Source organism: Poeciliopsis prolifica, unplaced genomic scaffold (assembly GCF_027474105.1).
Source record: "Poeciliopsis prolifica strain line A6 unplaced genomic scaffold, Auburn_PproV2 SCAFFOLD066, whole genome shotgun sequence".
NCBI lineage: Eukaryota > Metazoa > Chordata > Actinopteri > Cyprinodontiformes > Poeciliidae > Poeciliopsis > Poeciliopsis prolifica.
Window position 1 is genome coordinate 1,819,353 of NW_026562441.1, and position 15,730 is coordinate 1,835,082.

A 15,730-nucleotide genomic window follows, 5' to 3' on the forward strand; every position below is an offset into this window, starting at 1 on the left:
GGCGCTCACGTTTCTTCAGCAAGCCGGACAGAATCACAAATTTACAGCAGAAATTAGCAAAACATTTTATCAAAAATAATGAAGTTGCTATGAAAGCGTAAGTCTGGCTGAACATTCATATGTTGGCAGAAAGCAGGGATCATTTCCAGCTCGTTTTAGTTTTAACAGGTTTTTCTTAATCACACAAACATTTTGTTTCTAAAAAACAAAACCCTTCCCTCTCGACCAGCTTTCACGTATCAGACGCACAGACCGCGTGTTTCTCCTGCGGCGGGAAGCAGCCTCATCGCTGCAGGACTTCAATAAGCCACTCGAGGTTAAATGAATGCTTCGCATGCAGAGGTCAGAGTTCAGCCTGTTCCCAGGATGCATCACCAAGCTGAACTGTTTCACTCATCAACATGTCAGATGGAGATGAATTTGACTTGAACCGACGCCCCAAACGAGGCCTCTTCTCCTCCTCCTCCTCCTCCTCCTCCTCCTCCTCCTCCTCCTCCTCCTCCTCCTCCTCCTCCTCCATCACGTCCTCAGAGACGCTGCTTGTCTCTGAGTCGTTCTCTGCTCTTCTGTCTCTCTGGTCCTCCATCATTTCATGTCCTCCTCTATTTCCAGACGATAAAACTTTTAATCCCTCCATCATCTCCGTCCGTTGCGTCTTCCGGTGAGCGTCACACGTCGGTGGCGTTCAGGTGCGTGGAGACCGGGTCTTGCGTCTCCAGGACGATCTTCTTCGCCCTCGCCGCGCCGGCCGCCCCTCCGCCGACGGGGTGGATGCTGTCCAGCCGGCCGCCGCGGTCTCTGCGACACTTGAAGACGGCGAGGAAGGCGGCGCGGTAGTTGCGGTTCATCCAGCCGTACAGCAGCGGGTTGGCGAAGGTGGAGCACATGGCGATGACGTGGAAGATGGTGTAGAGCAGGCGGTAGTCGCGCATGTCCAGCACGGAGCTGTCGATGTCGGTGGCCAGCTGGAAGGCGTGGATGGGCAGCCAGCAGACGGCGAACACCACCACCATGGTCACCAGCATCTTGGTGGTTTTTGGCGGCGGCGGTGGCGCTCGGAGCTGGCGCTGCTGTTGACGCCGCTCTCCGCCGGGCTGACGTGGCCGCGCAGCTTGGACCAGATGCGGGCGTAGGCGAAGGAGATGATGGACAGCGGCAGGAAGTACTGCAGGATCAGCATGGAGATGCTGTAGAGCGTTCCGTCCGTCCCTTTACCGGGCCACTTCTCCCGACAGAACTGAGGAAACAGAACCACAAGTTTGGTTCAGAAGGTTTACAGGAAAACTGCGAAAATCTGCAGGAAAGTCTGGAGAAGCTGGACCACAGATCATTTGGACGTTTGGATTTTTAAAATCTTTGGTGAAATTTTCTCTGCTTGTTGTAAACAATGTTAAAAAAGATCATTTTTAAAGACTTGTGTCCCTGATCTTTGTCACTTTGGTTAAAGAAAAAAAAGCAGAGACATTTTGACAAATAACTGAGTATTAAAAGCATAAAGACCCTCAAAAAGTGTTAATAACTGCAGATGAAAACCAAAGACTGCATGAACGTCCATCTGTTTGGCAGCAGGACATGCAGAAATGAAGGCTTGATAAAAACAATGAAAATGATTCGTAATCTTTCGTTCCTAGTTTATTCTAATCAAGCTGCTCTGCACAGCAGCGACGATCGTTAAATATTTCACACTTTCATGAGGAAAGTGACACAGAGCGCTTCTTTTTCTCAGGAAGATGAAAGGAAAACGTGAAAAAGTGAAGCTCTGCAGCATCCAGGTGGAGGAATTACACTAAGTGCAGAAATCTGCGGTAAAAAAGATAAAAGCGAGAGCGAAGGAGGCAGCAGCAGCTGGGAGAGGAGAAGAAACTGGGAGGAGAAAAGTCAGGAGAGGAGGAAGAAAAGGATGAAAGCACAGGTTGAGGGAAATGTCTGCTGCTTCAGTGTGTGTGTGTGTGGGGTGTGTGTGTGTGTGTGTGTGTGTGTGTGGTGTGTGTGTGTGTGTGTGTGTGTGTGTGTGTGTGTGTGTGAGAGAGAGAGAGCGAGAGGGGAATCACTGTAACTTACATTTTGAAAAAAAGAAGTACTTTTAGGAGTATTTTTACTTCTCTGTACCTTTTTTTTCTCATTTTATTCTAAAGTATTTCTTCTCTTATTTAAGTTAAATTTCTGTTTTTGTTAAAGTTTCTTAAGTTTTATTGTAAGAAACTGATTGGAAAAATGTTCTTTTGCGTGATATTATATTTTTGATCTTAAGTTTTGTTCTGTCTGATGATGTGATGTTTAAAATGTTCTGGTCAGTCGCTCGGTGAGTCTTTTCTCGGCTTCTCCAGAGTGGAGGCTCCTGATGTGGTGGTACCTGCAGCGTGTGGCCCGGGTCCAGCACAAACGAGCCGTACTCTCTGAAGATGGCCATGGGGCTGGCCAGGACGGCGCTCAGCACCCAGGTCAGCGCGATCACCCCGAAGCACACATCCTTCCTCATCCTGGTCTCCAGGTGGTACACGATGCACCTGAAACACACACACACACACACACACACACACACACACACACACACACACCCCACACACACACACACACACACACACACACACACACACACACACACACAGCTGAGTCCAGCTTGGAAAACACACACTGACACTAATGATGGCCTCAGATTAATAATGGATGCTGCAGCTGATAGGAATTTCATGAACAAGCGGCAGGAACGCGCTCCACCCTTGTAATGTTGCCACTTAACCTGCAGCCTGCCAGAGGAGCAACAAAAGCAGGATGGATTATTCATCTGATGTCTCTGTGGGAACAGCTTGTTATTTATAATGCATCCCAGCGGTTTGATAATCCAGAGCAGAGCCACCAGCTTCAGTCAGAACTGGCTGCAGAATCACTGCTCTGGTTTTCTTTGCAGCACAACGAAGACCAGAAGATGTCAGACGATGGAGCAAACAGAACCATCGTCTGAATATAAAGATATGGATTCAAAGGTTTCAGATGATGTGAAGGACATGGAAACAAAAACATAAGTTATTTATTTTGCTCAGTTCTCAACCCGATTTCAGTGCTTTGTGAAATCTTAGATGTTTTCTCTGCTAATATTTTGACCCTTCATAAACAAACTAACATTTTTTCCACGACTATTGAATGTCTTCTAACGTCGATGGCCAATAAATGAGAAGCTTCTCATTGCATCAATATCATTTCACTCATTAAAAGGTAATTTAATCTCTAAATTTAACGTTTTCTGAAACCAGTTAAACTCAGATCCTGATCTTTATTCTCCAATTATCACCAACTTAGGAAAACTAATGAAGCTTAACTATGATAAAAATATGACTATGTCACCGTATTGAGCCAGAGCTGCAGATGTTGTGATTCCAGCTGCAGCTCATTAGAGAAGCCAAGTTATTCACTGAGAGGTTTGCACTGTGATGCATAAATAAAGAGCAGATGAACAGGTGCAGGTGAAAAGCTAATGAAGGACTTTAATGCAACTCAGTTCCACTTAGAGCTGAAATCGTGACCCGACAGGAAGTCCAGAAATGGGCCGAACCGGTTAGTGGAAAAACACGGAGCTGATGTAAACATGAACAGCAGAAGAAAAAAAAAAACACTCAAATACCTTCTGGCATTTTTAATAAACATTTTATTGACATTGTATAAAAATGTCAAAGGTCAGTGAGACGTCGTGGGAGAAACATGCAAAGAATAATCACCGGTTCTGGGACCCGACCCGTACCAGGGCAACGACCCGAACCGTAACCAGGGCAACGACCCGAACCGTAACCAGGGCAACGACCCGAACCGTAACCAGGGCAACGACCCGACCCATGTCGGTAGTTTGGGAGGCACCAGGAGCCCAGCAGCAGGTTCTTATGTCACCTGGTTCAGGTGCAGCAGGTGGACTGAGGCCGACATGACGATGGAGGATCAACGCCTGATGAAACCCTGAGAAAACTCATCGATCTGCCTGATAAACAGCCTCAATTCAGAAAGTCTTTTCATCTGATTTAGTGAAAATGCTGCAGAATCTCCAAAGTTATGAAATGATTCAACTGTTGGATCTAAAGGCAATGAAATCAGAGCATGAACTCTGCAGTAATCGTGTCTGGATGCTTCTTATTTTGGAGGTGAAACAGACAAACTGACTTTCAGTTGTTTCCTCCAGTGAGCATAAAGATTAGCAGCCGGAGACGTTATCGTCTCCACCGCTCGCTCTTTTCCTCCTCCTTTTTATTTGTATTCAGCGAATGTAACGTTCGTCAGCCAAGTGCACCTCTGCGGTCTTCTGGCCGCCCATCTGTTTGCTGTGGATTAAAAGCTGCCGTCGCTCCCTCTGGAGCCAAAGCAGAAGCACGAAAAGCGAGAACACCTGAGCAGAGGCCAGAGTCTAACCTGTGCAAAGGTGAGATTAAAAGTTTCCTCCAGCCTCCGGAGCTGGAAAGTGTTGAACAGAAACGAGTCGGGTTGGTTGGAGCCGGTGTTGGACATCGTGGTTTAAAAGATAGGCTTTCATTTCCCAACAGCAGGGAACTCCTTTAAATCATTCTGAACGCAAAGCATTCAACAAAGGTTTGGATTAAGAATTAGAGAAAACTTAACGGGCCTTTAAGCAGCAGCAGCATTTTTAGGTTTTCCGGTCCGGGACTGAAGAAGCGTTTCTTTGCTGCCTGGTGGATTTTCTGCAGCAAACAAAGTCAACTAAACCGATTCATTTTATTCAATTAAAGGCATTTTTCTTCCAAACAAGCAGCAACATTAAATAGAGGCTCAAATTAAATAAACTAGGATGTTTTTATTTTCCTGATCTCAGTCCAATAAAACCAAACTTGTGTTAAATGAAGCAAAAACAACTTAATTAAGTTAAATTATGCCTCTTATAAGGCAATTCTGCCAAATGAAGAAAGTAAAATCTAAAACAAAAATATACTCAGAATACAAATAATTCAGTTAATTTTTAATTTCCTGGAAAAGCAAATTATGAGAACTTGTGTTTTAAATCGATGCATGTTAACTGTTTTATTCACTGAGATTTAAAAACATTAGAAATGTAATGGGTCTGAGACTGAACCCTTGAGGAACGCCATTTTATTGAGCAGAACTGAAAAACTGCGAAAACCTGAAGGAATTTAAGAGCATTTAACAGAATATGATGTTATAAATCCTAATGTGAGTAAAGTTTTTATTAACTGCCAATGTTTGTTGATTTTCCATTTTAAAACTTTTATTTGCGGTTATGTTCAAAACACTGAACTGGAATTACAGAGAAAATAAAAATTCATAAATAAGGGGAAAGTAGAGATGAAAGGAAGAAATGCATGGAAAAACAAAACACAAATAATAATAATAATAATAATAATAATAATAATAATAATAATAATGATAATAATAATAATGATGATGATGATGATGATGATGATGATGATGATGATGATGATGATGATGATGATGATGATGATGATGATGATGATGATGATGATGATGATAATAATAATAATAATAATAATAATAATAATAATAATAATAATAATAATGATAATAATAATAATAATAATAATAATGATGATAATAATAATAATAATAATAATAATAATAATGATGATGATGATAATAATAATAATGATAATAATAATAATAATAATAATAATAATAATAATAATAATAATAATAATAATAATAATAATATAATAATTAATAATAATAATAATAATAATAATAATAATATTAATAAGGCTTGACTCAGAAGCAGAAACTCCAGATTTCTCCCCAGCTGGTAGAAAGAGATGAAACTCATCATGACACTCCTGAGAATCTCAATGAACTGAATGTAATATAACAGTGTTTAAACTTTAATCCTTTCCAGGAATAAAATTTAATTCTGGATGCAAATCCTGTGGCCTGAAATCCTCCAGGAGGCAGAACAAATTTAAATTATGACAGTCAGGTCTTGTTTTTATGTCAAAGTGAGTAAAATATGTTTCCTGCTGTTCTGAATAATTTAATATAGTGATCAACATTCAGCCAATCAGACGAAGGAACCAGGAAACCAGGAAGTGCTCGTCCAGGAAAAACTCAAAATATTTATTTTTCACTTCTATTAAAATCCTTTTATATTTTTAAAATGAAAAATAACTTTAAGAAAACGATTATTATTAAAAGTAAAATCTTGAAAATAAATGTGTTTGTCAGTCAGATCCGATCTTAATAAAGTTATTCCTAGATTTTTAAAAATGTTTCTTTTTGTTTTCTACAAAACAAACTGCAAACATCATGAGGTCAAAAAGCCAAAAAGTGTTTTTTATTCCAATCATCTGCTCTGCGAGACGAAGGCGAATTTATTTGTAAAAAGATCATTGATCAAAAATCAATCAGCAGCTTTATTGAACCTGACGAGGTTTTCAGCTCTGAATCAAACAGAAAGGCTTAAAGAATGAACCAAACAGATGACGACGTCTGGCGGCCTGATGCGTTAGGCTCCACCCACCTGTGGCGGTCCAGGGCGATGACGTTGAGCGTCACGGTGGAGACGTGCACGGCGAGGACCTGGGCGTACGGCAGCAGGAAGCAGAGCGTGCTGCCGAACCGCCACTCCCCCTGCAGCGTGTAGACCAGCGTGAAGGGGAGGCACAGCGTGTTGACCAGCAGGTCGGCTGCAGGACCAGAACACACAGGTCAAAAACACCACAGAACCAGCTGGACTTTGACTAGGCCAACATGGCGTCTTGATTGTTTTCTCTTTCAGTCGGTCTGTTGTGGATCTGCTGCTGTGTTCAGTTCTGTTCAGACTGAGGTCTGGACAAAAAATGTTTCCACTTTGGAATATTACAGGATGTTTGATCTGATCTGATCTCTTGTTTGCTGCAACGAGCCGAGCGAAGCTCAGCGGACAAACACACCGACTAACAACCACTAGTCTAATTCTGCTTCAGATAAAAAGGCATCTCTAAATAGTTTACAAAGCTTTGAAACGTCCTCCAGTTAATGTTCTCTGAATGAGCAGCAGAAGTCGCCGAGCATCAATCCTCCACCAGGCCTCTCTGCGATTCGCATCTTTCCCTTCATGACGGATAATTAATCAGTCCGATCGTTTCAGCTGATCGAGGATGATGGCTCTGAACGTCACGCAGACGGCATCCATCCTGCTAACAAGGAGACGGAGGGGGAGGCAACACAGCTCAACAAGCCCAACGAATCGTTTCTCAAGCGTTTATATCCGAGACGCAAAATGGTTTTTTAGATGAATAGAAACGCTCATTAACGATTGATGAGCCTCCATGAGGAGAAAGAAGCTGCAGAAAGGCAGCTGTGAGTCGGATGAAGCAACATTTTTCATCTCAATGTGAATACAGGATGTCACAGCATAACTTTAAATGTTTGCACAGGAAAATAACTGAAACGGACCCAAATAAAGCAGCTCCATGTTACTTTCAAACAGGCAACGTTAAAAGAGCCAAATCCTTTAAGCTGATGGTTTTATTCCCCGTCAGGTTTAATTTGTCTGTTGTGCTTTTAAATCCTAAATTACGACCCCCTGATCTTTATTTATTCTGACGCTCCTTCAGGCCTGCTCTTATCCACAGATTATTGTTGAGTCAGCTGAGGACGGCGCAGCGGCAGAACCGAGCCTCAGAGTCCGGGAACCGTGACACCATCTGCCCAGCAGGTCACATGACCTCTGCAAACATCATGTCCAGCCCAGACCAACAATCCAACCAGGACTCAATGGACAGGATGCAAACTTTACCTCAGCACCAGTGACAGGATGGAGCAGCCCAGTCCAGATCCTGTTCTTGTTATTTTTAAGCCATGAAAATAATCCTGTTTTAAAATAATCCCAACACTGGGAAGCAAAAAGATTTGCTGGACGACAAACGTGAACAAGACAGAAACTCATTTGAGTCTAAATGAGTCCTGCTGTGAGACCAGCAGCTGAGACGGTATCTGAAGTCCATCCTGTCCATCTGTCTCTGTCCAGTATTGGACACAGTGAGACTGGACTTTGTAGTAATGCAGTTAATTGCAGGATCTGTAATTAATTCATTGCAATTGATCACATTTTGATCAAAAGTCAAATAAACATTTTCAATCTGAAAGCAACACGGAAATTGTTTCATTTTTCTGTTTTTCAGGTTATTAAACATCAGATGGTTGCAAAGTTTTACCGCTTCATTCATGAGAAGCTTTTAAAGTGGTAAATGTCTGTTTGCTGCGTCTCGTTTCGCACCGAGATGCAAGTTTAGGCTCTAATATCTTCACTGAACAACTGCAGATCAACTGCTGAGGCCAAAATGAACCTGAATCGTCCAACACTGTTTTCACGGGTTGATGAAAAACACAAAAACACAAATTTGGGTTGGAACTTTTGCATGAAAGAAAAAAAACATTGTTTTAAATAATCAATGCATTACATTATATTTAATTACATAACGAAATACATTGAGTAACAATCCAAATAACGAGATGAATGGAAACTCCAGGATTTAAAAACATTTAGTAAATGTCAAGTAAATTTCCAAATAATAAACAATCAAATGAATAAACGAAATAAATTTGGATTAATATGAGTTTTGATGACCCGAGCCGACGAAGGCAGGATATGTTTTAGTCAGGTAATAAGAAAGCTTGTGTGTCTTCTGCAGCGTAAGCAGAGATTTGATTTAAAATGCTTTTGGCAAAACAAAGATAATAAACCAGAGTAGAGAGGAACTGATGTGCAGAATATGAGAAAAATGCATCTTGTGCAAAATCTAAAATCTAAACTGAAGCATCTGAAGTCTGGTCTTCAGTAAATTCAGCATTTAAAGGCACATAGAAACACAGACTGTGTTCAGACTCTTCTCTCTCCTCAGGTTGACATTAACAGCAGCTGCAAACGAACCTGACGAGACACTGAATGTGACTCTGCGGTTCAGAAGGTCCAGTGAAACCACAAGGCGGGTCGCGGTCAAAGCCTGCAGAACACAAGGACTTCAGATGACTGAGTTTTCAATAAGCGCGTTCTGCAGGGGCGGATTAGACCAGAACCGAAGCGTCGCGCCGAGTCCAGCTCTTTTGCTTTAATGTGGCGCCTCGGGGTGAAGAGCGATGGAAACAGCAGGAGGAGAGAAACGAAGAAATTAGAAAAGACAAACCAGGATGAGGAGGAAAAAACAGCCTGATAACAAAAACACCTTCTGGAAGAAACACATGTAGATTTATGTCTTCTGGTTTTGCATGTTTTTGACTCACTTATGTCTCAAACTGACCTGATCCCAGGTGAAAACATCACATATGCATCATGTTTCAGTTCTACCTCATAAAAATGCAATGTTAAAAATCACAAAGGAGACGGATAGAAACATTTTTTATCAGGATGGAAAAAGTTACACAACAATTTCCAAAGATTTGGACTGAAATGACCAAAACTGAGAACTTTTATCTACAAAGAAAACAAGAAACCTTCCCAGGAGTCACCAAACTACCAAAAACTACCGCAGGAGTCACAGCGCAGCACAAGAGCTTTGCAAAAATTAATGCAACATCAGATTGAAATAAATATTGCTGAATATTATTTAAATAATGTCCCAACAAATGCATGTGATTGTTTTTAGTTTTTGCATTATAGGACAGGAGGAAGCAGCAGCAGAAATTCATTTTAAATGCAAAACTTTTACTGATTTAAAGGAAATGAGGCAGAAAACTTCCTGAACTTCTGATGTTTGAATACATGAAACATTTTTCTCTCCGTTTCATGTTCCTTATTAAACCTTCAGCAGAAAAGAAAAAACAAGACTCTCTCAAATAAAAGGAGATCTGAAGGAGCATCTTGTTCCTTTAGCTTCATCCTGAACGTCCAGAAACTGTCAGTAGCAACAACAAATCAAGTTGTGTCTTAAATCAGACCACTTTGCTTCCACACAGGACGGCAAGAAGAGACTCTTTTCATGTCAATTTATCCAGAAGCTGCAACTAAACAAACAAATCAGATGAATATTTGGGACTGCAGGAGCCGAAACCTGCAAAACAGAACCAGCAACATCAAACGGCAGCATTTCAAAAGGAAACCAAGCTGCCACCAAATAAACACGAAAACCTCAAAAATACAAGCAGAGCTCAAATCAAACTCCCAGCAGGCGACACAGGAAGTTTCTCATCTTCCTGAAACTAAATGAGTCTAGTTCATCCTCCATCATAACTGGCTGCACCTGCAGGACTGAATAAATTCACTGCAGAAGTTCATCCTCGTTTGAAGGAAAAGCAGATTGAATGACTGAATCACCAGAAACCAGCTGCTGGGATTCATCTGCCTCCTTCATCTGGAAGCTAAATATTCACCGCATAGATAAACACAAATATTCAAACCTGTGGATTCAAGTTTCAGGTTAAACTTTTCGAACGTGCATCTGTTAAAAAAACAGTTCATTCTCTGAAGGGTCAGACGCTTCCTCCACGTCATTCAAACTCACATTTCCAGAGTTTTATTCTTTTTACAAAAACTGGTGGTGATTTCTGCTGAGTTAACGGTTTTCTGTGGACCTGTAGAGCTTCAGATTATTCCAGACTATAAGCAGTTATTGACTTTCAGAGTCATATTTCTCTCCTCATTCTTTCAGATGTTCCCTCTGCTGCTGCTTTTCAAACGTCTCCGTTTCCCTCCTTCCTATTCAGTCGTCAGAAGAGAAATAAAAGGCAGAAAGTGTCAGTTTTTGTCTTAATGCCTCAGCCTTGTGATACCAGATAAAAAGGCATCATTCATTCAGCTTCACTTAACAACGCTGGACTCATTTCCATTTCAAACTCAACCCTGCAGCTCCACTTCTGGGACGGTTCTGTTCTGAAACTGGGTCTGTCTGGCACAAAAGGCTCTCGGCCTCCTTCACATTGTGTTCCTCTCAGCAGCATTGTTGCCTCTTCTCATTATGCAAGTGCTGAAAAAGTACAAAATGGACATCTGCCACTTCTTCTCCATTACAGCTTGTTCATTGGGCCAGAAAAGATGATGTTCCGGTTTCCTGACTGACGGGGAGAGAGAGCAGCACGCGTAGCGCAGACATGGGGAAATACTGCGTCACGCAGCGGGACGGGACGAGGGGGACGAGGGGGACGAGGGGGACGGAGACACAAACCTAACATGACAAGCCGTTCGTCTCATGTCTCGGTTTAAAGCAGCTGGAAGCAACAATGTTTAAAGAAGTCAAATCACAGTTTTCTGCAAATCAGCTGGAATGAGACCAAAAACATCATGTGGAGACACAGAAACACAGAAAGCATTCGGCTGCAAGATCACTAAATAATGTCAACCATACGAGGCGATAAAAGGTTCTACACAACCCGGTTCTACACAACCCGGTTCTACACAACCCGATTCTACACAACCCGATTCTACACAACCCGATTCTACACAACCCGATTCTACACAACCCGATTCTACACAACCCGATTCTACACAACCCGGTTCTACACAACCCGATTCTACACAACCCGGTTCTACACAACCCGGTTCTCCACCATTACATTTCTTTTGAAAGAATATATTTTAAAAATCTGCTGTTAGCTTAGAAATCACCAAACAGCTTAAAGACCTGCTGCTGCAGCTGGTACTGCTGCTGCTGCTGCAGCTGCTGCTGCAGCTGCTGCTGCTGCAGCTGCTGCTGCTGCTGCAGCTGCTGCTGCTGCTGCTGCTGCAGCTGCTGCTGCTGGACCTGCAGCTCTCTCAGGGTTTGGTTCTGATCTTCATCCCCAGAACCAGAACCAGAAGCAGCAGCTTGTTATGTGACCCTCCAGATCACATCTATTAGTCCCTCCAGTTTTTCACAATTCTGCAAAATTCACACAAACTCAACAAATCTCCACATATTTTCAGATTTCACTGCAAATTTTCTCAAAATTGTTAAGAAACGACAGTTTAAGTGACTGCTGCTGCAGCCTTAGTCCAGAATTGAGTCCATAATTCAGACTTTAGCGCAAACATAAAAATTCCTCACAGTCATTTCTAAATTGGCTCCACAAAATCTGTAGTCATAAAATTGAACAGCCATTTGTTGATATTTTAACGGCTTAATTGGTTTGATCAATATATTCTGGCACAACCGGCCCTTTAAGAACCATCAACCCACCAATGGGGGTCCAATCTGAACCCAGCAGGACATCAGGCCTGACGCTCACTCTGGTCTGACTTATTGCACATGTACCGGGATGCACACCTTCCAAAAACGTCAGCTTTTGTCCCCAGATGATCACGATAAGTCCCGAGGCTTTTTGTAAAAGCCACAATCCTCCCAAATATGCTGAGATATCAACAGGACATGGATTAAGTTCATCTTTAGTGAATCCTTGCCTTGCAGCTTTCATGCAGTCCGTGCAGAGACGGATTAAACCCAAACTGTAAATGGGTCAGTGCGTTGCTGAGTTGTTTGTAGTCAACATGGATCCGTCTATTTTGAATAAAGTAGCATAAATCCCACTTGGCCGGAAAACGCACAATAAACAAAAAGAGCTTCTTAATTTGACAAGTTGGACGTGGAATAATCCTGAGTGGGCTTCGACCCGCAGATGAACCCACTCAAATGCCTTTTGTCAACAAACGCAGGTTGGGGATTGTGTGAAATTAAACATGTGTGAAGAAATGCCACATGAATCAGACAAAGCGCAGGAGGAAACGTGAACAAAGTGAAGGCGAATAACAAGCCGGTCCTTCAGGCAGAAGCTGCCAACTTGCGAATCCACCGACGTGTTGCTGCAGGAGCTTCTTCTGCAAGAAGAGGCCGCTTGGCACAGACACCAAGATGACGACCACAAAAACATTTGATACGGTGAAAAGATTTTTCACACCATCTGGTAATGAACTGAGGCATGTTTTCCCTGACCAACCTCAATCTGACCTATGAATCATTGAGGGGAGAGAAAAGCTGCAACACCTCAGGGATGAACCAAGGGCCTCATCCACGTCCTCTAATACTTAAACAGAAGACAAAGGACATAAGATTATCTTCAGTAGTGATACGTGACTCTGATCATGAAGGACTAATGTTGGGCCTCATGGAGTTTTATCATCACTAAATTCAACTAAATGCCCAAATATGGCACATTTTGAGCATTTATGTCTGAAAAACTGCATATTTTTTGTTGTTTTTATTTTTGCATTGACTGATTGTAAAGTATGAGAAAAAACGATGCTCTTTTTCTGCACTTACAATATGGAGTAATGTTTCTTTTTTATAAATCCTGCTGAAAAGTTACTTGTTAGTTTTATCTTATTTCTAGAGTTCTAACATATTTGCACCAGAAACTGAGCAAAACACATTTGTTGAGCTTTTGTGTTTTAATCTGGAGGACGAGAGCGTCTGCTCCCCTCGTTAAGACGCAGCAGAGCGTCTTAACGAGGTCAGGTCCTTCAATCTCAGGATCCGACCTGATGACCTCTGTCGCTGGACGGAGAGCCGAGGGACAATATGTCCCCTGTGGCATCCGGTCAGACAAAAAACAATTTTAAAGTCAATAAAAAGCAGTGAAAACGAAACCCAGAACCAAAACCCAAAGTGGCCTGCTGGCATCATTTCAGCGATCTCATCTTAAGATCCGTGTTGAAGCCAGACGTTCATATCAACACAAATTAGAAAAGCAACTTTCAACGACGCTGGTTCCTGAAATCATTCTTGTCAACCGCAGTTTCCTTCAAGAAAACACATTCTGTCAAAGTCACTTTGCATCAAAAAGACAAGAATACTGCTGCAAGTCAGGAAGAAGAAACCCAACCAACCAGGAACTGAATCATCAAAGAGAAGTTCAGCTAACGCATCGGGAGCCACCAGGAAAGAGCTTGATGAAAAGGTCAACAGGTCAAAGAGTTTCTGCATGGACAGCAGAGACAACAGAGACAGAAAACCGTCGTCCTTTAGGGAGCGGCGCAGGATCGGACTGCAGAGACCTGAGATGAAGCGTCTTAAAAGATCCTGATAATGAGAAGAAAAGCTGAGATCTGCCCTGAACGCATCCTGAGACCTTTCCTGTCTGGAGTTTGCTCACTATTCCACCTAATAGCATCAAAGTGAACAAAGACCAGGATCCAAACACAACCCACCACAAAATGAGCCCAGTGCTTCAGCCGCACGCTTCAGCAACACAAGACGGAGAAAAAATAATGAAATCAGATCCTTTGAATCATTGTTCCAACTTTAATTTACCATAACTCCTGAAAAAAGACAAAAAAACACTAAATGTATGTGAAAAAGGAGTTTGATGCGACACTCTGGCAACCAGACGTTTCTCACAACACAAACAATCGTCTCTGTTTTCATTTGTTACAGCCAGCAGGAGGTTTGCTTTGCATCTCATTTCCTTAACATGTCTGAGAACAACACACACTCCAGGCCATGGAAATATTTCACACACACACACACAGATAAACTCTCACACTGGGAAACAAGTTGATAGGAATAAAATGTGATTATTTGTTTCTGCGGCTCATTAGCTCCGTGTGCAGATGGAGCCGGTCAGGCAGCAAGTCCAGCCGCAGAAATCCTGCCGCCTTTTTCTTTTGTTTCCCTCAAGTTCCTGATTTCTGCTGGTTGAAACAATCTCAGCTGATCTTTCTGTTGCATGAAAACGTGGAATGAAAGCTTTAAACCTTGAACAACATTCAGAAACTTGTTGCTGTTCCTGCCTGCTCTGTTGGAGGTTTGTTCACTGACTTTCCTCCTGCAGTTTCTCTTATTTCTAATCACATCGTTAGCAATGAACAATTAATCTTCCTGATTAAAAGCTCACAAATCAAAGCATTACTCTGCACCTCATTACAACTCATTATCTGTGCTACATGCTACTGGTGCATATTTATACTTTGACTTGCAGCTCTTATAGTTTGGGTGCTAATTACTGAGTACTGGGATTTAGTTTAGCAGGTTCTAATCAATTTGTTTCACCTCCAAAAACAAATTTTATAAACTGTCGTCATGTTCAATGTTCAAAACACGTTTGAATCGTCTTTAGAGAAGTCAGACTACAGACGATCCTAAACATTTGGTCTTTAGAGACTTGAAATGGGGTTGATTAGACGATGTGTGATTAGGTGTGGGATGTGTAAATCACGCCGGTTCACGCTCAGATAAATAAAGCTGAGGTGAGATCGCCCGCCGCGTGCTGAAGCAGATGACTGGGTTCGCAGAGAGTTTGAGGTTCTGAGGTTCTGGTGGCGTTTTCTGAACATTTAAAGGTTTTCAGCCTGGTGACTTCACTCCTCTGCCCTTTCACGGATTCGGCTGGAGGCAGTGTAGGCCGATCACTTTGAATCTGAAGGCACTTTGTTTAAAATGAAATAGTTACACAACTAATTACAATTACTTACTCGGTAATTAATTTCTCTTCTAAATACAATATTAACTAATCTTTCCTAAAACCATGGAGCGACTAAAAGCAGCAATTATTAGTAATTACAGACGATGAAAGGAGGCATCAGCTGACTCAGGAAGTGAGATAACAGCCTGACATGTGGTGTACCACAGGGCTCAGTGTTTGAGCCCTGTGGTACACCAGGCCTCAATAATCAGGCACTTTTTCTGATGCGTCTTTTCACCTGTATGCTGATGACATTCAGCTCTTCTCAGATTTTAGGAAAACTGAATACTTAAAGTTTCTATTCTTGACAAAATGTATCAAACATACAAACTGTGGCTCTGTGAAAAACCACTTGCATGTGAACGATGAGACTGAAACTAATTATTGCCTCTGAGACCCGATTAACTCACATCGAGCATCG

General features: G+C 42.0%; 1 protein-coding gene across 1 annotated transcript in view; it reads right to left on the reverse strand.

The window, feature by feature from the left end:
* Positions 1–668: 668 nt before the first annotated feature.
* Positions 669–15,730, reverse strand: part of LOC129351389 (neuropeptide Y receptor type 2-like) — a 41,164-nt gene continuing 26,102 nt past the window's right edge. The window contains 4 exon segments of the mRNA XM_055020257.1: positions 669–1,039; positions 1,042–1,237; positions 2,354–2,507; positions 6,482–6,647. Of these exon segments, the coding sequence (XP_054876232.1) occupies positions 669–1,039; positions 1,042–1,237; positions 2,354–2,507; positions 6,482–6,647 (887 nt within the window).